The 22,517-nt window shown below is 39.5% G+C and overlaps 1 protein-coding gene across 1 annotated transcript in view; it reads left to right on the top strand.

Moving 5' to 3' along the window:
- Positions 1–22,517, top strand: part of DNAJC3 (DnaJ heat shock protein family (Hsp40) member C3) — an 87,615-nt gene that overhangs the window by 59,721 nt on the left and 5,377 nt on the right. Inside the window, exons 10-11 of the mRNA XM_082675939.1 lie at positions 21,258–21,390; positions 22,274–22,422. Of these exons, the coding sequence (XP_082532065.1) occupies positions 21,258–21,390; positions 22,274–22,422 (282 nt within the window). The remainder of the gene's footprint in view (positions 1–21,257; positions 21,391–22,273; positions 22,423–22,517) is intronic.

Raw genomic sequence — 22,517 nt, 5'->3', positions numbered from 1 at the left:
GGCCTTACATTTAGGTCTTTAATCCATTTTGAGTTTATTTTTGTGTATGGTGTGAGGGAATGTTCTAATTTCATTCTTTTACATGTAGCTGTCCAGTTTGCCCAGCACCACTTATTGAAGAGGCTGTCTTTTCTCCATTGTATATCCTTGCCTCCTTTATCAAAGATAAGGTGACCGTATGTTCGTGCGTTTATCTCTGGGCTTTCTATCCTATTCCATTGATCCATATTTCTGTTTTTGTGCCAGTACCATACTGTCTTGATTACTGTAGCTTTGTAGTATAGTCTGCAGTCAGGAAGCCTGATTCCTCCAGCTCTGTTTTTTCCTCAAGATTGCTTTGACTATTCGTGGTCTTTTGTGTTTCCATACAAATTGTGCACTTTTTTGTTCTAGTTCTGTGAAAAATGCCATTGGTAGTTTGATAGGGATTGCATTGAATCTATAGATTACTTTGTGTAGTATAGTCATTTTCAGAATGTTGATCCTTCCAGTCCAAGAACATGGTCTATCTCTCCATCTGTTTGTATCCTCTTTAATTTCTTTCATCAGTGTCTTATAATTTTCTGCATACAGGTCTTTTGTCTCCTTAGGTAGCTGTATTCCTAGGTATTTTATTCTTTTCGTTGCAGTGGTAAATGGGAGTGTTTCCTTAATTTCTCTTTCAGATTTTTATCATTAGTGTATAGGAATGCAAGAGATTTCTGGGCATTAATTTTGTATCCTGCTCCTTTACCAAATTCATTGATTGGCTCTAGTAGTTTTCTGGTAGCATCTTTAGGATTTTCTATGTATAGTATCATGTCATCTGCAAACAGTGACAGCTTTACATCTTCTTTTCTGATTTGGATTCCTTTTATTTCTTTTTCTTCTCAGATTGCTGTGGCTAAAACTTCCAAAACTATGTTGAATAATAGTGGTGAGACTGGACAACCTTGTCTGGTTCCTGATCTTACAGGAAATGGTTTCAGTTTTTCACCACTGAGAACAATGTTGGCTGTGGGTTTGTCATATATGGCCTTTATTATGTTGAGGTAAATTCCCTCTATGCCTACTTTCTGGATGGTTTTTATCATAAATGGGTGTTGAATTTTGCCAAAAGCTTTTTCTGCATCTTTTGAGATGATCATATGGTTTTTCTACTTCAATTTGTTAATATGGAGTATTGCATTGATTGATTTGCATATATTGAAGAATCCTTGCACTCCTGGGATAAACCCCACTTGATCATGGTGTGTGAGCCTTTTCATGTGCTACTGGATTCCGTTTGCTAGTATTTTGTTGAGGATTTCTGCATCTATTTTCATCAGTGATATTGGCCTGTAGTTTTCTTTCTTTGTGACATCTTTGTCTGGTTTTGGTATCAGGGTGATGGTGGCCTCGTAGAATGAGTTTGGGAGTGTTCCTCCCTCTGCTATATTTTGGAAGAGTTTGAGAAGGATAGGTGTTAGCTCTTCTCTAAATGTTTGATAGAATTCGCCTGTGAAGCCATCTTGTCCTGGGCTTTTGTTTGTTGGAAGATTTTTAATCAGTTTCAATTTCAGTGCTTGTGATTTGTCTGTTTATATTTTCTGTTTTTCCTGGTTCAGTCTCGGAAGGTTGTGCTCTTCTAAGAATTTGTCCATTCCTTCCAGGTTGTACATTTTATTGGCATATAGTTGCTTGTATTAAACTCTCATGATCCTTTGTATTTCTGCAGTGTCAGTTGTTACTTCTCCTTTTTTATTTCTAATTCTAGTGATTTGAGTCTTCTCCCTTTTTTTCTTGGTGAGTCTGGCTAATGGTTTATGACCTTTGTTTATCTTCTCAAAGAACCAGCTTTAGTTTTATTGATCTTTGCTATTGTTTCCTTCATTTGTTTTTTCATTTATTTCTGATCTGATCTTTATTTCTTTCCTTCGCCTAACTTTGGTGTTTTTTTGTTCTTCTTTCTCTAATTGCTTTAGGTGTAAGGTTAGGTTGTTTATTTGAGATGTTTCTTGTTTTCTTGAGGTAGGATTGTATTGCTATAAACTTTACTCTTAGAACTGCTTTTGCTGCATCCTATGGGTTTTGGGTCATTGTGCTTTCATTATCATTTGTTTCTAGGTACCTTTTGATTTCCCCTTTGATTTCTTCAGTGATCTGTTGGTTATTTAATAGTGTATTGTTTAGCCTCCATGTATTTGTATTTTTTACAGATTTTTTCCTGTAATTGATATCTAGTCTTATAGCGTTGTGGTCGGAAAAGACACTTGATACGATTTCAATTTTCTTAAATTTACCAAGGCTTGATTTGTGACCCAAGATATGATCTATCCTGGAGAATGTACCATGAGCACTTGAGAAGAAAGTGTATTCTGTTGTTTTTGGATGGAATGTCCTATAAATATCAATTAGGTCCATCTTTTTTTAATGTATCATTTAAAGTTTGTGTTTCCTTATTTATTTTCATTTTGGATGATCTGTCCATTGGTGAAAGTGGGGTGTTTAATTCCCCTACTATTAATTGTGTTACTGTCAATATCCCCTTTTATGGCTGTTAGCATTTGCCTTATGTATTGAGATGCTCTTATATTGGATTCATAAGTGTTTACAATTGTTATATCTTCTTCTTGAATTGATCCTTTCTTGAATTGATCCCAAAGTGTCCTTCTTTGTCTCTCGTTAATAGTCTTTATTTTAAAGTCTATTTTGTCTGATACGAGATTTGCTACTCCAGCTTTATTTTGATTTCCATTTGTGTGGAATATCGTTTTCCATCCCCTCACTTTCAGTCTGTATGTGTCCCTAGGTCTGAAGTTGGTCTCTTGTAGACATCATATATATGGGTCTTTTTTTGTATCCATTCAGCCAGTCAGTGTCTTTTGGTTGGAGCATTTAATCCATTTACATTTAAGGTAGTTATTGATATGTGTGTTCCTATTACCATTTTCTTAATTGTTTTGGGTTTGTTATTGTAGGTCTTTTCCTTCTCTTGTGTTTCCTACCTAGAGCAGTTCCTTTAGCATTTGTTGTAAAGCTGGTGTGGTGGTGTTGAATTCTCTTAGCTTTTGCTTGTCAATAAAGGTTTTAAGTTTTCTGTCGAATCTGAATGAGATCCTGCTGGGTAGAGTAATGTTGGTTGTAGGTTTTTCCATTTCATCACTTTTAATATGTCTTGCCACTCCCTTCTGGCTTGCAGAGTTTCTGCTGAAAGATCAGTTGTTAACCATATGGGGATTCCCAGGTATGTTATTTGATGTTTTTCCCTTGCTGCTTTTTTTTTCTTTCTTTTTTTTTTTTTTTGCGGTACACGGGCCTCTCACTGTTGTGGCCTCTCCCGTTGCGGAGCACAGGCTCCGGACGCACAGGCTCAGCAACCATGGCTCACGGGCCCAGCTGCTCCGCGGCAGGTGGGATCTTCCCGGACCGGGGCACGAACCCCTGTCCCCTGCATCGGCAGGCGGAGTCTCAACCACTGCGCCACCAGGGAAGCCCTTCCCTTGCTACTTTTAATATTTTTTGTTTGTATTTAGTTTTTGATAGTTTGATTAATATGTGCTTGGAGTGTTTCCCCTTGGGTTTATCCTGTTTGGGACTCTCTGTGCTTCCTGGACTTGATTGACTATTTTTTTCCCCATATTAGGGAATTTTTCAACTATAATCTCTTCAAATTAAATGTTTTCTCAGTCTCTTTCTTTTTCTCTTCTTCTTCTCGGACCCTTATAATTCAAATGTTGGTGCATTTATTGTTGTCCCAGAGGTCCGTGAGACTCTACTCAATTCTTTTCATTCTTATTTCTGTATTCTGCTCTGCAGTAGTTATTTCCACTATTTTATCTTCCAGGTCACTTATCCATTCTTCTGTCTCAGTTATTCTGCTATTGATTCTTTCTAGAGATTTTTTTTTTTTTTTTTTTTTTTTTTGCTATACGCGGGCCTCTCACTGTTGTGGCCTCTCCCATTGCAGAGCACAGGCTCTGGACGCGCAGGCTCAGCGGCCATGGCTCACGGGCCCAGCCGCTCCGTGGCATGTGGGATCTTCCTGGACCGGGGCACGAACCCGTGTCCCCTGCATCGGCAGGCGGACTCTCAACCACTGCGCCACCAGGGAAGCCCCTAGAGAAGTTTTAATTTCATTTATTGTGTTGTTCATCAGTGTTTGTTTGCTCTCTAGTTCTTCTAGGTCCTTGTTAAACGTTTTTTATATTTTCTCCTTTCCATTTCCAAGATTTTGGATCATCTTTACTATCATTACTCTGAATTCTTTTTCAGGTAGACTGCCTATTTCCTTTTCATTTGCTAGGTCTGGTGCGTTTTTACTTTTCTTCTTTATCTGCTGTGTGTTCCTCTGTCTTCTCATTTTGCTTAACTGACTGTGTTTGGGGGTTTCCTTTTCACAGGCTGCAGGTTCGTAGTTCCTGTGTTTTTTTTGGTGTCTGCCCCCAGTGGCTAAGGTTGGTTCAGTGGGTTGTGTAGGCCTCCTGGTGGAGGGGACTGGTTCTTGCGTTCTGGTGGATGAGGCTGGATCTTGTCTTTCTGGTGGGCAGGACCACATCCAGTGGTGTGTTTTGGGGTGTCTGTGACCTTATTATGATTTTAGACAGCCTCTCTGCCAGTGGGTGGGGTTTTGTTTCTGTCTTGCTAGTTGTTTGGCATAGGGTGTCCAGCACTGAAGCTTGCTGGTTATTGAGTGGAGCTGGGTCTTAGCTCTGAGATGGAGATCTCTTGGAGAGCTTTTGCTGTTTGATATTATGTGGAGCCGGGAGGTCTCTCGTGGACCAGTGTCCTGAACTCGGCTCTCCCACCTCAGAGGCACAGGCCTGACACCTGGCCGTAGCACGAAGACCCGGCCGGAGCATGAAGACCCTGTCAGCCACACGGATGGCTGGCAGGTTGGTACTAACTGTTGGCAGGCGGCCTCAGTTCCTCTTAGACCACTCCATAGGGCTGCTTGAGTGTCCTCACAGAATGGTAGCTGGATTCTGCTTGAAGGGAGACAAGTAAGGGGTGACCCAGAGCCGAGTGCGTGTATTGGTGGTGGTGCCGGAGCAGGGGTTAGAGAGCAAGTAAAGCATTTTAAATCAAAACCAGTAAGTGTATTTTTCTGGTGAAACTTGGTTTGTGATACTCTTTTTTCTTTTCCGCAATTAATTGCTGCATATTTATTTAATGAAGTTTGCAGCTATTTTATTTTATTTCATGTTTTTTCACATTTAATTTTTTTTTTTTTTTTGTGGTACGCGGGCCTCTCACTGTTGTGGCCTCTCCCATTGTGGAGCACAGGCTCCGGACGCGCAGGCTCAGCGGCCATGGCTCACGGGCCCAGTGGCTCCGCGGTATGTGGGGTCTTCCTGCACCGGGGCACGAACCCGTGTCCCCTGCATCAGCAGGCGGACTCAACCACTGCGCCACCAGGGAAACCCACATTTAATATTTTTATTAATTTCCATGAGAAGAGGTACAACATTGGCAATGTTTATATATATATTTTCCACATACACACACTGTATTTTATTTTTACAAGAGATAAATAAACTGACACCAAGCATTGTAAGTGGATGACCACAACAAAAGCAACAGTGATTGCAGTTACCAAACACGAAACACACTCATAATGTCATAATATTGACATTCAGTCCAGTAATCGTCCTTTGTAACAGCTCCTTTACTTTGCAGTGAAAATTGATTTGTGTATTTTTTGCCTGAGTCCTTGGGGGATTTTTTTTTTTTATTCAAACAACGTCACAAAAATTATAATCATCCTCATCAGTTCACTCAGTCCCATGTAATTAATTTTTTTTCATCTTGATCTTTTGTTAGCACTTTTATGAATTCATCAGTTTTCCATTAGAGATCTGAAAATGCTTATTCATTCAGTTCAGCAGTATAGTCAGTTACCAGAAACCTGTTCTTGTCAGTCTTTTCCATGAATTCCTTGAAGATGAAACCCTTTTATAGGAACATTTTTGCAAAAGCATCAGAGTACACCCAGAACTCTGTAAATGACAAGAGACTTAAAAATGACCACAGTTAAAGATTTGATGAAAGTTCATAATAATGCAATTGACAAGGAAATTTAGTTATTTCTGAGATATACATTTTAAAGTAATAACTGGAATTATGACTTATAGCATTATACCAGAACATATAAGATTTTTAGAAATTTCATGTAATGTCTGAAACATTTATATTAACATATTTCCATACAAATAACCTAAAGAAAGTTTAGTATTAGTTGTTTTTGTTTGTTTGTTTATACTGCAGGTTCTTATTAGTCATCAATTTTATACACATCAGTGTATATATGTCAATCCCAGTCGCCCAGTTCAGCACACCCCCATCTCCACCCCACCATGGTTTTCACCCCTTGGTGTCCATACGTTTGTTCTCTACATCTGTGTCTCAACTTCTGTGCAGCTATTTTAAATGTAGTAAGAATGCATTGCAGCAATGATAAAACCTATACTAAGATACAGATAACTACACTTATAATTGAGAAAGGTTTGTGGTACTCATTTTTAAGGCAAACTGATCATTTACTTTTTTCCTGCTTTAATTTAAAAAGAATCTTGCTTCTAAATGGTTTCCTGGGAGTGTTGACAACTCTGGTTGCACTGTGGGACATTTGTATACTATAGTCTTTGAGGTCTGATTGAGGCTTGAAATGTATGCGATCAAAATGATGAGCTTTCAGAGCCACAAGAATGCATCAGTAAGGCATGTGGTCTACATAGATTCCTTTCGCATACTTGCTCTTTTCACTTTTGAGCTCCTAGATGGCTATATTCTAGGATTTTGCATTCCAGTTAGTTACTGGAATGCTTCATCAAAGTGTACTTTTCTTATCTGTATGTGAACCCTCAGCTCTAACTGTGAAATCAGCGACGCTGCAGAAGAATTTAAGCTTAGCTGTTAAGAAAAAAGGGTTAAGGGACTTCCCTGTTGGCACAGTGGTTAAGAATCCGCTTGCCAATGCAGGAGACGGGTTTGAGTCCTGGTCTGGGAAGATCCCACATGCCGCAGAGCAACTAAGCCCGTGTGCCACAACTACTGAGCCTGCGCTCTAGAGCCCACGAGCCACAACTACTGAGCTGCGTGCCACAACTACTGAAGCCCGTGTGCCTAGAGCCCGTGTTCCACAACAAGAGAAGCCACCGCAATGAGAAGCCTGCACACTGCAACGAAGAGTAGCCCCTGCTTGCCGCAACTAGAGAAAGCCCACGCTCAGCAACGAAGACCCAATGCAGCCAAAAATAAATAAATTAAAAAATAAAACTCGTAGGCTGCTAAATATAAGTTGAAAGATGCCTTTGTATCTTTTTACTTTTATTATTATTATTTTTTTTTGCGGTACGTGGGCCTCTCACTGTTGTGGCCTCTCCTGTAGCGGAGCACAGGCTCCGGACGCGCAGGCTCAGCGGCCATGGCTCACAGGCCTAGCCGCTCCGCAGCATGTGGGATCTTCCTGGACCGGGGCACGAACCTGTGTCCCCTGCATCGGCAGGCGGACTCTCAACCACTGCCACCAGGGAAGCCCAAGATGCCTTTGTATCTTGAATATTAAACCAACTTTAGTTTTTAGAGAAATTTGACAGCTTAATTCTTGAAGAAAAAGATGCTTAATACTAATTTAATAGAATAGGTCTGTCTTTGAAGTCTATTTTAGCATTTAAAAATTTTAAAAACATAGGAGTTTATTCTGTGTCTTTCTGGGGAGTTTAGATTGTGCATTGCAGGATCTTTCTGAATTATGGTTTTAGAAGAATAAAATGGTTGTTTAGTCACAACTATGAAAATCAAGCAACCTCATGGAGAGAGAGACAATGGGTTGCTAGGTCTTTTATTTTGGGTTGGGGGCTGGGTAGGGTGTAAGTTTGTATAGTTGAAACTGAAAGGCGTTACTTGAGTTGTTTGGATTTGAATCAGAGGTTTAGTAAATGATGTAACTGAGTAGTAATCTTACTTAAAGGTGAAATAATATGTTGAAGTCCTGAGTTAATATATGAAGCCTTTCTGTATTATGTTTGCTGGTTTTACTTTTTTTTCAATCAGCAGTTTAAAATGATGGTAGGTATATAATGGATGAAGAAAAAATAGGTTTAGATTAGTGAATAATGGAACATGGAGGTTTATTAATTTGGAGCTTATGATAGAATGATCCGGAAAGATATTAGGGGATTCTGCTTACTAGAACATGACTGTACAAATACCTCTTCAACCCACCTTTCAGTTCTTCTGGATATATACCCAGAAGTGAAATTGCTGGATCATAAAGTAATTTTAATTTTTTGAAGAACCACCACATTGCTTTATCCATAGTGGTCGTACTATTTTGCATTCCCACCAGCAGTGTTGCAAGGGTTCCAGTTTCTCTCTGTCCTCCTCAACACATTTTCTGTTTTTTTGTTTGTTTGTTTTTTCTTTAATAGTAGGCATTCTAATGGATGTGAAGCGATATCTAGTGCTTTTGATTTGCATTACCCTTATGATTAGTGATGTTGAACATCTTTTCATATGCTTGTTGGCCATTTGTATATCTTTGGAGTGTGCCGTTTATTTTTGCCCTGTGATTTCAATCAAGTAACTTAGCCTGTTATGTTTTACTTTCCTTATCTGTAAGATAGGAATGAGAATAGTACCTATTACATAGGACTGTTGTGACAGTTAAAGAAGATGATGCTCAGAAAGTGATGCTTATTAGTACAGTGCTCCTAGTAAATGGTTTCCATTGTACTCATTTTTAGATAGTTGTTTGGAACTTGCATTGACTTTTGTATACAAATGGTACTTAGTGGGGTAGCTAGCTTCTAGGTCTGACCTATGACTGCTGTATTAACTCCATTTGACACGGCTTTTATTTTAGTATTACTAATAGTATCCAGAATATCCAGATACTAATAGTATCTCCTATTCTGAGAATAGGAACCAACTAGCATTTTTTTCTGGATGAAGGGCCAGCCTGGGCCAAATTGTGAAATAAACGTATTTTATCTTTGACGTCCTATGATGTTCTGTAACCAGATTCTTGTGCCTTCTTGCTTATTCTAGGACTCTGCCTAGTGATGCTAAGTCCTCCCTGGTCCACAAAAGTATTCTGTGTTCAAAGTTCATACCACCTCCTCGCTTCAGCATTCTTACGCCCCCAAAACAGCTGTATTTTAGGAAAAGTGGCCAAATTTAAGATATTTGTATAAAACACTGGTAGATTTCTGTGCCTTGTGATATAAGCATAAACTGGAATTTAACCCTAAAGAATATCAGATTAATGGAATTTCAGGCAAGTGTCTACGATAGCACACACATTGGGCAGCATGGCGGTCAGGTATGGGGCTATGGGGCTCATCCCTAGGCAGGAAGGAGACCATGTTTTTCTGAGTGGATCAGATTTCTCATGGCTGCTTCTTTTTTCAAGTTTGTCGGCCAGGGGTCCTTGGCTCCTGATTTAGGGAGGAGAAGTGGAAGAGGTTGGTCTTTATTGGAAAATGCTGGCTCTATTTAGGATCATACCTAAAGTTGGGAGGCTGCTTATATATTGATATTTTTACACACCAGTCATAACCATGGACAAGTAATCAGAATCTTGAAAGCAGTTATTTCTGAAACTCAAATCTTGCCTTAGGTGCATCCTAGTTTAGCTTCACCTAAGGAGTTGGAAGCAGGTAGTTAGAACAGAAAAATGGCTACTCCTTTGCAAAGACAACTAGGGTAATATATTGTATGTGGGTTGCTTAATTCCCTTGGCTGTAAATTTCATGACTGTGCGTCCTGCCTCTGTTTTTATTCACAGCCAGGCTGCTTAGCCACAGCTGCAGCCTCCTCTTTTCTTTTGAAAAGTGCATGGTTACAGGGAAGATTGCAGAGGTACCTGCTCTGTGGGGATTAGCACATCTACCAGTTAGCTTAGATTTAACACACTTGCCTATCATGCCAGTCAGAAAACATTGCACCCCCTATAGTGCCAACCCTATGACTTCCTGTAGGAAATACCAAGGAATCCATGAATTTAATATGTAGATAGGGAAATAGAAAACATTCACGGGAGTGAAGCAGTATTATTCAGCAGAAAAAGATAATGTTACAAGGCTAATTTCTGAATGGTCAAGAGCGTAAAGTATTGGAAATAAAAAAAAAATAATCAGGAAGTATTAGGGAAGGACACTGCCGGTGTGGGAGAAGATGTAGTCAGAACGGAAGCCCAGAAGGCAGGGGAATTGAAAGGGTGTTTTGCCTTCCCAAAGGCGACAGCGTTTGACTAGGACAGCGGGTAGCTTTAGAGAGGAGGAAGCAGGCCGTGGGTATGTTTCTGTTTTGGCTTTTTATTTGCCGGTTAACAGGAAAGTGATTACTGTGACAAAGAGGTGTGACCTCAAACAGTGAAGTGGCTTCTTTAAAAGCGAAAAAAACAAAAAAAACAAGAATCTCTTACCATCTTAAATTGAAACAGACTACGTACATGGTCTGTATTTGTGTCTGTGTACTCCAGTGCTTTGAATACAGTTGGTGATATTTAACTGTTGATAGAGAAATTATTGCACGAGAGTTAAAATTTTATAATCTGACGGAAACTGGAATTTTCTTTTGGTATGTTACTGTTAGCACTATTATCTCTTTTCCACTATAAAAATTTCAACAAAACACATGTATAAAGCACAGTAATGTATCAGGTTCAGTTAGGGTGCAGGCCACCTTACGCCCCTGTGTACAGAATTAAAAATAGTTCGTCTCTTCACTGTCTAAGTATAATGGTTAGGCTTGCCCTCAGAGTCCAGTGCTAGAATGTGGTCTATTGTAGGAGGTAGTTCCATCGATGGAAGTTTGACTTAAAATTGTTCAGCCCTTTGTAGTGTCAGAAATATCTCACGGTTCTTTCATACTCCTGTGCTAATAGTGAATCTATATTGTAAGGGTACTTGGATAAAACTTCCCCTTTGTAGTCTAAGGATGAATATGTGTAAAACACAGTGGTAGAAGAGTTATTTTCATCGTCTGTATTATGACAGTCTCACAGCAGGTAAGCATTACCCCCAGCATTTTATTATGAGAAATTTCAAAGATAGAAGTTGAAAGAATTTTACAGTGAACAATCATGTCCTCACCATCTAGATTCTAAAATTAACATTTTACTGTGTTTTATCACATTTATCTGTCTCTGTCCTTCCATGTATCCATCAGTTTATCTTTTTAAGATGCATTTCAAAAAAAAGTTGCAGATTTTGGTTTACTTTTTCCTAGATACTTCACCTTGCTTATTATTAACTAGGAGGTAATTGTATTGGGTTGGCCAAAAAGTCCGTTTGGGTTTTTCTGTAACATCTTACGGAGAAACCCAAACGAGATTTTTGGCCAGCCCAATAGATAAAATGAAAGGTACAGATCTTAGGGATACCAGTCCTGAGTTCTGATATCCATGCAGCCTGTTAAAGAGAAAAATTATTCATGACCCTTGTTAAAGACCTTAAGGAGGACTTTATTCGGGGGGGGGCTATCATGGTAGGTGTAGGGGACACTGCCCTGGGCTCTGGCAGTGAGAGAGAGAAAGTTTGGGCTCAAGTCTGACTCTAGAGAGGACAAGTGGGATTTCTAATCAAGGAGCAGAGTTGGTGCGTGGTCACTGGATGCGAAATTACAAAGAGGAAGCATTAGGGAGAGGGGAGGTTCTTGTTAGATGGACCCAGCTGAGTTCTTGGTGAAGGCAGGCCAGAGTAGGGGAGGGGGAATTCGATCAGATATCAAACTCAAGTTTGGTTAGATACCAAGGGTGGGGAATCTTAGCAGGATTCTTGCTCATCCTGGATTCTGCAAGGACAGAGACGGAAGCCCAAGGTTGGGCCTTAGTCAGAAAGAAGATTTACTCCGAGGAGCCAGTCTAAAGTTTTGGTATAAGAGAGTCTTTGTCAAAGCCAGACTCCTGTCAAGATGCAGAACTGGACATTATCCTCTTGTCCCTTACCAGGCGGTCCCCATCCTACCCCTACAGGCAGCCGTTATTCTGATTTTCTCCGTCACAGGTTGGTTTTACCAACGCTAGATCTTCATATCAACAGAACCATATAGTGTGTCCTCTTTTGTATAAGGCTTCTCTCATTCGGCATGTTTTTGAGATTTATTCATGTTGTTATAGTCATTGGCAGTTCATTCCTTTTTATTGCTGAAGAGCAGAAGCTGGCAAACTTTTTCTGTAAAGGTCCAGAGAGTAAAAATTCCAGGCTCTGTGAGCCGTGCAGTCTCTGTTGCTCCTACTCAGCTCTGCCACTGCAGCGCAAGAGCAGCCATAGACACGTAGACGAGACTGTACTCCAGTGAAGATTTATTTTAAAGACAGGTAGTGGGCTGGAAGGCTGTTACTTTCTTTTTCTACTGTAAAAGAGGGAAAAGCATTCAATATTTCATCATTAATCCTGTCCCTGAAGAATATTCCAATTTATGGGTATACCATACTTTATCCATTCTCATATTAATGGACACCTGGGCTGATTTTAGTTAGCATGAAAAAAGCTGCTGTGAACATTATTCTGCAAGGTTTTTTTAGACATGTTATCAGTTACCTTGTCTAAATATCTAGGAGTGGAATTGTTGGGTCACAGGGTAAGGTGTATGCTTAGTTTTAAAGAAACTGCTAGACCCTTTTCTAAAAAGTAATTTAAAATTTACACTTTCATCAATAAAGTATGAGAGTTCCAGTTGCTACATCCTTGCAAACATTTGGTGTTGTGAGTCTTTTTAATTTTATACGTTTTGGTATGTGTTAGTAGTATCTCATTGTGGCTTTAATATGTGTTTCTTTGATGACTAAGGTTGTTTAATACTTTTTCATGTGCTGCTTGTTTATTCAAATACCTTTCTTTGTGAAGTGTTCAAATATTTACCCACTTAAAATTTGTTGTTTCTTTTTGTTAGAGTTATAGAAGTGTTATGTATATATTTGTTTTTCTCCTTTATTCTGTTAATGTGAAAAATTACATTGATATTCTGAAGTTAAATCAACCTGGAATTATTGGGATAAACTTTTCTTGGACATGATGTATTATCCTTTTTTAGATATTGCTGGATTTGATTTGCTAGTATTTTAAGAAGTGTGCATCTGTGTTCATTGCTCTGTAACTTCTTTTTTGTAATATCATTGTCAGATTTTAGTGTTAAGGTTGTACTGAACTCAATTAGTTAGAAATTGTTCCGGTCTCCTGCATTGTCTGCAAGAATTGTATAAAATTGGTGTGATTTCTTCTTTAAAGTTTGGGAGAATTCACCAGTGAAACCATCTTGGGTCCCAGAGTTTTCTTAGTAGGAAGGTTTTTGATGATTAATTCAGTGTCTTTAATCAATACAGGGCTATTCAGGACTTCCTTGGTGGTCCAGTGGTTAAGAGTCTGCTTCCACTCCAGTGCAGGGGTTGTGGGTTTGATCCCTGGTTGTGGAAGCTCTGCATGCCATGCAGTGTGGCCAAAAAAAAAAAAAATTAGGGCTATTCATATATTTTGTTTGTTTCATCTTGTTTTAGTTTTTTTAAGTTGTGTCCGTCAATGAATTCGTCTGTTTTACCTACGTTGCTGATTTTGGTTCTATGAAGTTTATAATATTATTATTCTTTTAATGTCTGTAAGGTCTGAAGTGATGATGATTCCTTCTTCATTTCTAATAGTGACAGTTTTTTTGTTGTTGTTGTTGTTTTTCCTCTTGATCAGTATAGTTAGAGTTTGGTCAAATTTGTTGGTCTTTTGAAGGAACCAACTTATTGATTTGTTAATGTTTTACATGATTTTTCTTTATTATTTCATTGATTTCTTCTCTTTAGACTTCCTTTGGGTTTATTTTTTGCTTTTCCAGCTTCTTAATTTTAAACTATCAATGATTTTAGGCCTCTTTTCTTTTTTAATATAAGTATTTAAAGCTGCCCTCTCACATTGTTTTATTTTCATTGTTATTTGATTTGAAATGTATTCTAACTTTCCTTCTGGCTACTTCTTTGATGCATGGATGATTTAGATGTTTTGTTTAATTTTAAAATATTTCACGGTTTCCTTAGTACCTTATTATTGATTTCTAATTTAATTCTGTTGTGCATAGGGAGCATACTCTGTATGAGTTCTGTCCTTTTAATTAGATTTGTTTCCTTTTGAATTTATGTAGACTTGTTTTGTAACCCAGCATAGGCTCTATGTTGCTGAATGTTCTATGTGCACTTGAAAATAATGTGTATTCTGCAGTTGCTGGGTGTAATGTTTCTGTTAGTTTTCTCATCAGTTACTGAGAGGGAACTTTACCTGGTGTGGAAATTGCAGACTTTCCTACCTTTCCCTTTAATATTGTCCTTTTTTCCTTTACGTATTTTGAAGCTCTGCTGTTAGCAGCCTGCACATTTATGACTGTTAAATTCTCCTGATGACGCCCTCTCCCTGTCCTTCTATCAATTCTAGAAAGGAGTATTGCAATATTCTCAAAAAATTCTGAGGAAAAATGATTTTTAACCTGGACTTTCATATATAGAAAACTGTTAGGGTAGTTTTTTGTGATTATTTGGAAAGTTTCCTGTTTCAGTGTTATGGAATCTCCATGGAGAGCCCACTGCTTTATTGGGAGGTGGGGTTTTGGCAACTTTCTCTATGAAACTTGTTCTGTTTAGGTTTTCTGTCTCTTTTGGACTGGGTTTGAGTTACTCCGTTGAGTTTTCAGATTTATTTGTAGAGAATTTAGCAAAGTAGTCTCAATTTAATTTCTTCTATCTCTTTGATTATTTTTCACTTATTGCTTTTTGTATTTGAGCTTTTTTGACTAGGTTAGAGGTTTTTATTGATTTCTGCTAAGAAGTAAGCTTAACAGTTTTTATCTTTTTTGGTTTCATTAATTTCTATTTTTGTTCTACAATTTTTTTTCTAACTTTGAATCTCATAATTAATTCATTTTTCATCTTTAATTTTTATTGAACCACTAAGGCTATGAATTGTCCTCTTAGCACTGCTTGAGCTATGTCCTGTAGGTTCTGAATGGTAGTGTTTTCAGTATTATTATTTTCTAGATATTTTCCAATTCTTATTTTTATATTTCTTTGTCATAAGAGTTGTTGGAGAGTTTTAAAATGGTGCACAGAGCCTAGGTGGAAAAGTCCTATTTTCTCATTTACTATTAATTTCCAGTGTTAAAACATTTTGATCAAAGAATGTTTTTACTACTACTATTTTTTGGAATTTATTAGTCTTAGTTTTGGCCTAAAATGGCTGAGCTCATGAGTCAGGGACTTGAAAATAGATCTGCTCTTTTGTTTCTGGGACAGAGTTTGGCACATCAGTCAGATCTACCTTATATTGTGGTCTTCCTTTTCTTGCCTTTTTTTTGGGCCACTTGATCTCATATGAACAGAGAGGTTGAAGTCTTCCACTACTAGTGCCCTTACATCTCTGTAGTGCCTCTTATAATTTCTGCTTTATAAATGGTTGCTGCTTTTTTATTTGATGCACAGATATTCATAATATGTCTTCACTATGATTTCTACACTCCCCCTTTTCTGCTCTGTTTAATGCTTTTTTTTTTTTTTGGCCATGCTGAGTGGCTTATGTGATCTTAGTTCTCCGAACAGGGATTGCATCCAGGACTATGGCAGTGAAAGTGCTGAGTCCTAACCACTGGACCGCCAGGGAATTCCCTCTGTTTAATGTTTTTAACCTAAATTCTAATTATCTGATGTTAAGATAGTGAACCAAATTTTATTTGCGTTTGCCTGGTGAAACTTTGACCATACTTTTAGTTTCAACTTTTTGGAATCACTTCATTTCAGGTGTGTTTCTTGCGTAGAGTTGGGTTTTGCTTTGTGGTCCAGTATGAAATTCTTTTAAATAGGTGAGTTAATAAGCACATTTATACTTACTGGTGTGACAAATATATTTGGTCTGAGTACTGTTACTCTATTTTTCAGAGAATATTTGTTATTTGGCCTGTATTATTTTGTATATACTATTCTAATATTTCAGAAGGTTTGTATTTCTCTTCTTGGTTATTTTTATAGGTTTATTAACTTAGCCCTCTTTCTTTGGGCAATATATATTAGTATCCTACAGCAAGGAACAATATTAGCATGTTTCTTCCTCTTCTTTCCCTTTCCCCTACCACTTAAGACTTGTTAATGAAATTCTAATTGTTTGCCTGTTGCTCACTAGTGGGTGATGTTTCCTGATTGCTTTAGCTGTGATTGGTGGGAATTAATGCACTTTCTCATCTTTTTCTCCCCTTTATTTTCTCACTTTTTGTTAGCTGTATCCCTTCTGCATTGGCAGGGCATACACTCTACCCTGTCACTGTAATTCCCTGGTTTGTTTTAGTCTCAGTTCTACATTGAATATATTTAATGTGTACCATCATTCCTTTGACCATGCTTTCTCTAGCCTTTTCTTGGTGAATTCATCCAGTAGTAGTTTCCTTGAGCGGCTCCTGGGAAAATTCTGATTTCTTCTATGTTCAAAGCTGTTTGTACCTTTTATACTTGAAGGATGGCTTGGCTAGATGATAAAATCCTTTGTTCACACTCTTTCTGTATATCTTATAGTTATTTTCCCATTTTCTTCTGCACTGAATATTGCTATGGAAAATCTGGGGCCAGATTTTTTGGTTTTGGTCTGGCTGTCCAAACAGCAGTTATCTTTTGGGTGTGTTGATTTTACTAGGATATATCTTAGAGTTGACCATCTCAGCCACTTTGCCCTGGTGCACCTGCTGTGCACTTTCAATACCTAGATTCATCTTTTATTTCAGGAAAGTTTTCTTAAATTTAATCTGAATTGTTTTGTTATATTGGTTTGGTTTTCTGCTTCAAAGATTCAGTTAAGTACTGGTTGTATTCTCTTTGCTCATCATCTATAGCCATCATTTTTTTCTCTAGTTTTTTAAACTCTATTTCCATTTCATTTTATTAGGTCCTTATTTTTTCCCCATATGCTGCTTCTCCCTTGTGCTTCTTCTCATTTCATCTTCACTTCCATGATAGTTTTAATTTGTTCTTATTTTTCTTGAGTTCTCATTACTCACATTTTTATCTCTTCCTTGTCTCCCTCTTTGCTGAGTTCTTATTGTGCTTTGTGATTACCCTTAATAGAGGTGATTGGATTAAGTTTTAAAAATTTATGCCATAACGTTTGCTTAGAATTTTCATATATTCTTTGGCTATGTTGTTTTGATGCATGTTCATCAGGCAAGTTTTGGTGTTCTTCTCCTGTTTTTAATTTAAAATTTAAACGGCTTTTAATTGAGACTGTGCCATATAAAAAACATTATTGCTCCTCATAAAGTGACTTGAATTACCTTGCCCTGGCTATTTGTGGGGCAGTCCTCCGGGGGTGTGTGTGTAAGGGGTGCTGGGGACAGGCAGCTTCTATACTTAACAGTTGCAGTACTTTCTGCTTCACTGTTTCCACAGACATTCTGCTTCCTGCTAAAATGGCCTTTCTCTATAGCCCTGCCCTCTCTGTTTCTGTGAACCGAACTGTGTCCAGGAGGTCGTCTGCTGCCAGCTCTGTTGCCCCTCTGCCCACTTCCTTTGCTACACCGAAGGGGTGTATCTTTTGCACTTCTGGGTGAGCCCGTCACTTGCAGAGAGCACACAGTCTCCAAGTTGCCTGGGATGTGTTGCCCAGGGCTCTGTGCTCTTGTCACTCATCGTATTCTCCCTTTCTTGTCTTCTCCCCAGCAAGGCCTCTGCGTTATCTCCACCGTGTCTGTTCCAGATTTCATGCTTCTTGTACTAGGTACACGATGTAGGTTGTCACTCACTTCAGGGTGAGTCCATACTCATCGTGTATTTGCTGGCATTTTCTGTGATCTTTTCTCTTAGGGCTCTCTCACTGTTTGCTTCTTCCTCTCATCTTGGATTCATGGCTGCTATTAGCTAATTGTAGCAGCCTTTGAACAGTCTCCTTGTATTGTTGTGCTGAGAATGCTGTGTCCCCCCACGTCACCCCTGCCGTTTACCTTGTTTTGTGTGATACGCGGGAGAAGAAAGCTCCCTGGGGCATATTACATTGCAGGTCTGATGAACTCTTTAAAAGGACCTCTAAGGTCCCTGTTTTGAGAATAGACTTTTAGGGGAGTAAGGTGGAAACTGGGAACACCTTATGAACACCTTTTGAAGCTATTATAGCTGTTCAGGTGTATTAATGATGGACTGCATCACAGTGCTAAGTGTGGACGTGGTGAGGAATGGTTCAACTCTGGATAGGTGTTGAAGCTGATTCGGGGCTTTTGCTAGTGGAATAATGGAGTGTGAGAGAGGGGAGCCATTTGCACCTGTGCATATTGTGTGTATCTGTCTTTTCGAATGCTTCTCTGTACTGGGGAGCTCACGCCGGCTTTAAGAGGGTAGGACCTGTTCACAGGAAGACGTTCCCTACCGTGCTTGTCATCTTGCCCAGTTGCCAAAATGAGCAGGACTTCACACAGTTAACTTACCAGGTGGAGTCCTTTGGTGTTTAAATTCCGGGTGGGACTGCTTTTCCTGTGTGTATTCCAGACCTGCTGTGGAGGCCTTGGGTACCCGTGGGCTCGGCTCTGCTGCTCTTCCTGGGCCCAGCAGCACACGGCAGGGGCCTTCCACATGCGCATTTTCTGTTCTGCTTAGAGACGAGCTCTTGGGGTTAATGCTGCAGCCAGCTGCTCCACATACAGGGGCAGAGGCTGCCCAGCCACTGCTTAGTCATCTCGCGAAGTAACCTGATGATTGCCTTAAAGGCCCTCCTGCTTGCTAAACTCAGAACCCTGGGCCAAAAAGAACAGCTCCCAAATCTGCTAGGGCCTCTTTTCAGCGCATATTTGGATTGTGGTTCTATTAGGTTTATTCGTGGTTAATGTGATCCTATTTGCCTTCTCTCTTCCAGAAATTTGTCAAAATTTCTGGTCCGCTGTAGTTTTCAGGGCTGCCATGGTTATATTATTTTTTGTCATTTTTGTGGGATAGTGGGATGGAAGACAGGAAATTCCTGTACTTACCGTCTGCCGTCTTGCTCTGGTTGTTTCACTGCTCCTTAAGAACTGGGTGAGGGGCACATAGGAGAAAAAGAATTTGGGAAGGATCAGAGTTTTTAGGTTCAGAGGTTAGAAAATGATTTGGCTAATATGTAACATACTGTTCATTAAGGACCTTAGTATTTCTGGCTTATTGTAATCTGTACAGCTGTTCAGTTATATGGGACATATAATATGGAACATAATTGGGTGTCATTTACTTTTTTTTTGAAGATACCCCCTTAGAGAGTGCACTATGAGAAAATATAAGTATGAATGAGCTGTCTAGTTTATGTCCATGGGAAGTCTTACATCGTCCATATTAAGTTTCTGATTAGTTAACTACCTGTAATCATGTGAATTTTAGGAAACAACTTATAATTTTATATCTTTCCTGTATTGGGAAAAATGTATCTACCTTAAGTGTTAATGAAAGATAGGAGACAGAAGACTGCTTTGGGGAAGATACTCTGAACATTTAAGAATGAAAACATGTTTTAAATGTAGGGTTTGCATAAGTAGAAAAATTGAGTATATTGAAACATTTTCCTCTTGTACTAAATTTCAAGTGTATTTCCTTACTAGGTTGTGATATCAAGTGCTATGCGTATTGCAAGTTAAACCTCACTACTGTTTATAATGGCTTTGTGTCTGTGTGCTAAATTGGAAAGGTATTTTATGATGTCACTGTTGGTTGGGTGACAGTAATATTAATGTTTCATGTTAATATTTAATATTAATGCACTGAGGCAGGAAATAGGCTAATAGCTTGAAGCGTCCCCCCTTCCGCCATGAGCCGAAGGTCATATTGGTTCATTTTTCTTTGTAGTGCAGGCTAACTAAATTTGTCCACCTTATTCTAATATCTTTCTCATTTTAAACCTGCCCAAGGTGCCTTCTTTTAAACCCCTTGCAGGATTAGCTGTTGCCAAGATGAATGCTCAGGCCTGTTATCCAGAGAGATGGCTTTCCCACAGTGAAATGCACTTCCATAAAAAATGAGAATTTGAACCCAACAATCCATTATTTAAGTTCTCTGTCCAAGGGGGACAGTGAGAAAAATTACTACCCCCAGATTAGGTGATTCAGAAGGAGGACACTGGGACTCGGCATACAGTTGTTCTCAGGGCTAAGACTTATCCTAATGAAAGGATACAAACAAGATCAGCAGAGGGAAAAAGGCACATGGGTGAAATCCAGAGGCAACCGGGTGGAAGGTTCCAAGAGTCTGTGAAATCAAGCAAGACAAGCTTAATTCCTCGGAGAACCAGGGCCCGGGGTCTTTACTGGGGGCTGGCCAGGTAGGCACCTTCTGCCTAGCCCGCACCAAAATGCCCACAAGGCGAGATGTTTAGCATAAACCACATGGTTTATACAAACAGTTTAGGTAGCCCAGCCATTCTTACCAGGGAAGGGTGGGAGCACTGCTGAAACCCAACTTGCCAGTCGTCAGCCAAGGGCCAGGCTTGCCAGCAGGTCCTTCTACGGAGCGGCCTCTGCTCTGCATGACGTTAGATATCCAGAGGCCTGGTATTTTCTAAATATTTAAAATAATATGAAAAGAAAGATGCCATGTGAATTGTCATCAGACTTCCCATACCAGGACTGTATGTGTCTTTCTGGTTTTTTTTTTTTTTTTGGCGCGGTACACGGGCCTCTCACTGCTGTGGCCGCGCAGGCTCAGCGGCCATGGCTCATGGGCCCAGCCACTCTGCGGCATGTGGGATCTTCCCGGACCGGGGCACGAACCCGTGTCCCCTGCCTGCATTGGCAGGCGGACTCTCAACCACTGCGCCACCAGGGAAGCCCTGTCTTTCTGTTTTGATTGATACTTAAAAAAAAAAAAAAAAAAAAAATCAGGTTTGTAATAGTTTGTGTTGAAACCTGTGGGTGAACCTGCTCATTCTGACTGCTGATGGTTTCTCCAGGTCTCTGAGCCTCGCACCCTTCTGAACCGTGGCCCCATAGCTACCCACGAAGCTTTTCTTGGCTGCTGTCGTATTTTCCTGTGCAACAGGCACTTCATTGCTTTGCCTAAAGTGCTGATATTAAGACACCTTACGGTTGTGGGGAAGGTAATGTGGGAGGGTGGGCAGGCAAGCAAGCAGTGTGGCTTTTACTGAACGGGAGCAGTAGGCTACCTAATTCAGCCTTAATTATGCCTTTTGTGGTTTTGAACAAAATTATTAGGCTCTTCTTAGGCTCTTAGTAATGGCAAAGGAAGGGGTTGAGGATGGTGACTTTAGTATCACATTTGCAGGGTATGTGAAGGTTTAATTCATTTTAACAGCACTGTCTTCAACGTATTTTGACAGCTATTCAGGACTATGAAACTGCTCAGGAACACAATGAGAATGACCAGCAGATTCGAGAAGGTCTAGAGAAAGCACAGAGGCTACTGAAACAGTCACAGAAACGAGATTATTATAAAATCTTGGGAGTAAAAAGGTGAATTATATATTTAAAATTCACATTGTTATTTTTAATCAACTGTTTTAAAGCTAACTGTTGCTCTTTTTTCCCTCTGATTCATTTCCTTTTCTTAGGTAATTTCAGTCATAGATTAAACCCTAACAATCTTGAACATCATAAAGCTGTTTTGAATATATTACAGATAAATTTCTTTGATAGAGACTAGTCATGCAATGATGGAGAATTAGTAGTTGGTGACAAAGAAAGGACACTGTGGCATGAATAGGTCCTGGGCCTAGATTTCTTAAGAAGGGTAAAGAGGTGGGAGTGAGCTTTCTTTTGGTGGGGGCAGGAGGGAGGGAGGGGTTGGGGAAAAGATAACTTCTCTAGGCCTAAAAATAAAGTGGCACTTTCAGAATGAACTTGAAGGCACAGGGAGAATGTAATTTACTCAATACCTGCTTTTATATTAGACCCACCTTCCCTGAACAGGGGAACCATCAATCTTTCAATCAACAGTCTGAAACTTTGTTCTTTTGAGTAAGCTAATAAGCCAGGAGCAAAATACAAAGTGGGCTTCAAAGAGTCAGTGTCTCTTTTAATGCCAAGAATCGAATCATGGTAGTTTGGAAATTCAGAAAGTTTAAAAATGCATCAGTGCAGTTTTCTTAAGGGAGAATTGTAAAGCTCAGGAGCACTTAAATTGTTCCTGGTGAGATTCTGACATCAGGAAGCCTGGCGCCTGTAAGGGTCACGCGGAGTGCTGGGGGAGACGCTCAGCCGGTTATGATGCGGTATTCAGAAAACCGGGCTGCGGATCTGCCAGTGGGGTCTCCCTAACTGCCCCTCTTAGCTCCTCCTGGCAGTATGTTGGACACTTCTTAACTAATGATTATGAATTAACTTTACCACCCTTCAGAAATGCCAAAAAACAAGAAATCATTAAAGCATACCGAAAATTAGCACTGCAGTGGCATCCAGATAACTTCCAGAATGAAGAAGAAAAGAAAAAAGCTGAGAAAAAGTTCATTGACATAGCAGCTGCTAAAGAAGTCCTCTCCGATCCAGGTACTGCTTGCTTTAATGTTTCTGTTCTCCTGAAATGGCCGCGTCAGTGACTGGCGACTTCTTAGCTCTATTCCTTTGCCCGTCTTAGAGGCCGT

This window comes from Grampus griseus (assembly GCF_964374135.1).
Source record: "Grampus griseus genome assembly, chromosome: 18".
Taxonomy (NCBI): domain Eukaryota; kingdom Metazoa; phylum Chordata; class Mammalia; order Artiodactyla; family Delphinidae; genus Grampus; species Grampus griseus.
Note: the sequence above shows the minus strand (reverse complement) of the source record. Positions and strands in the feature narration are given on the sequence as shown.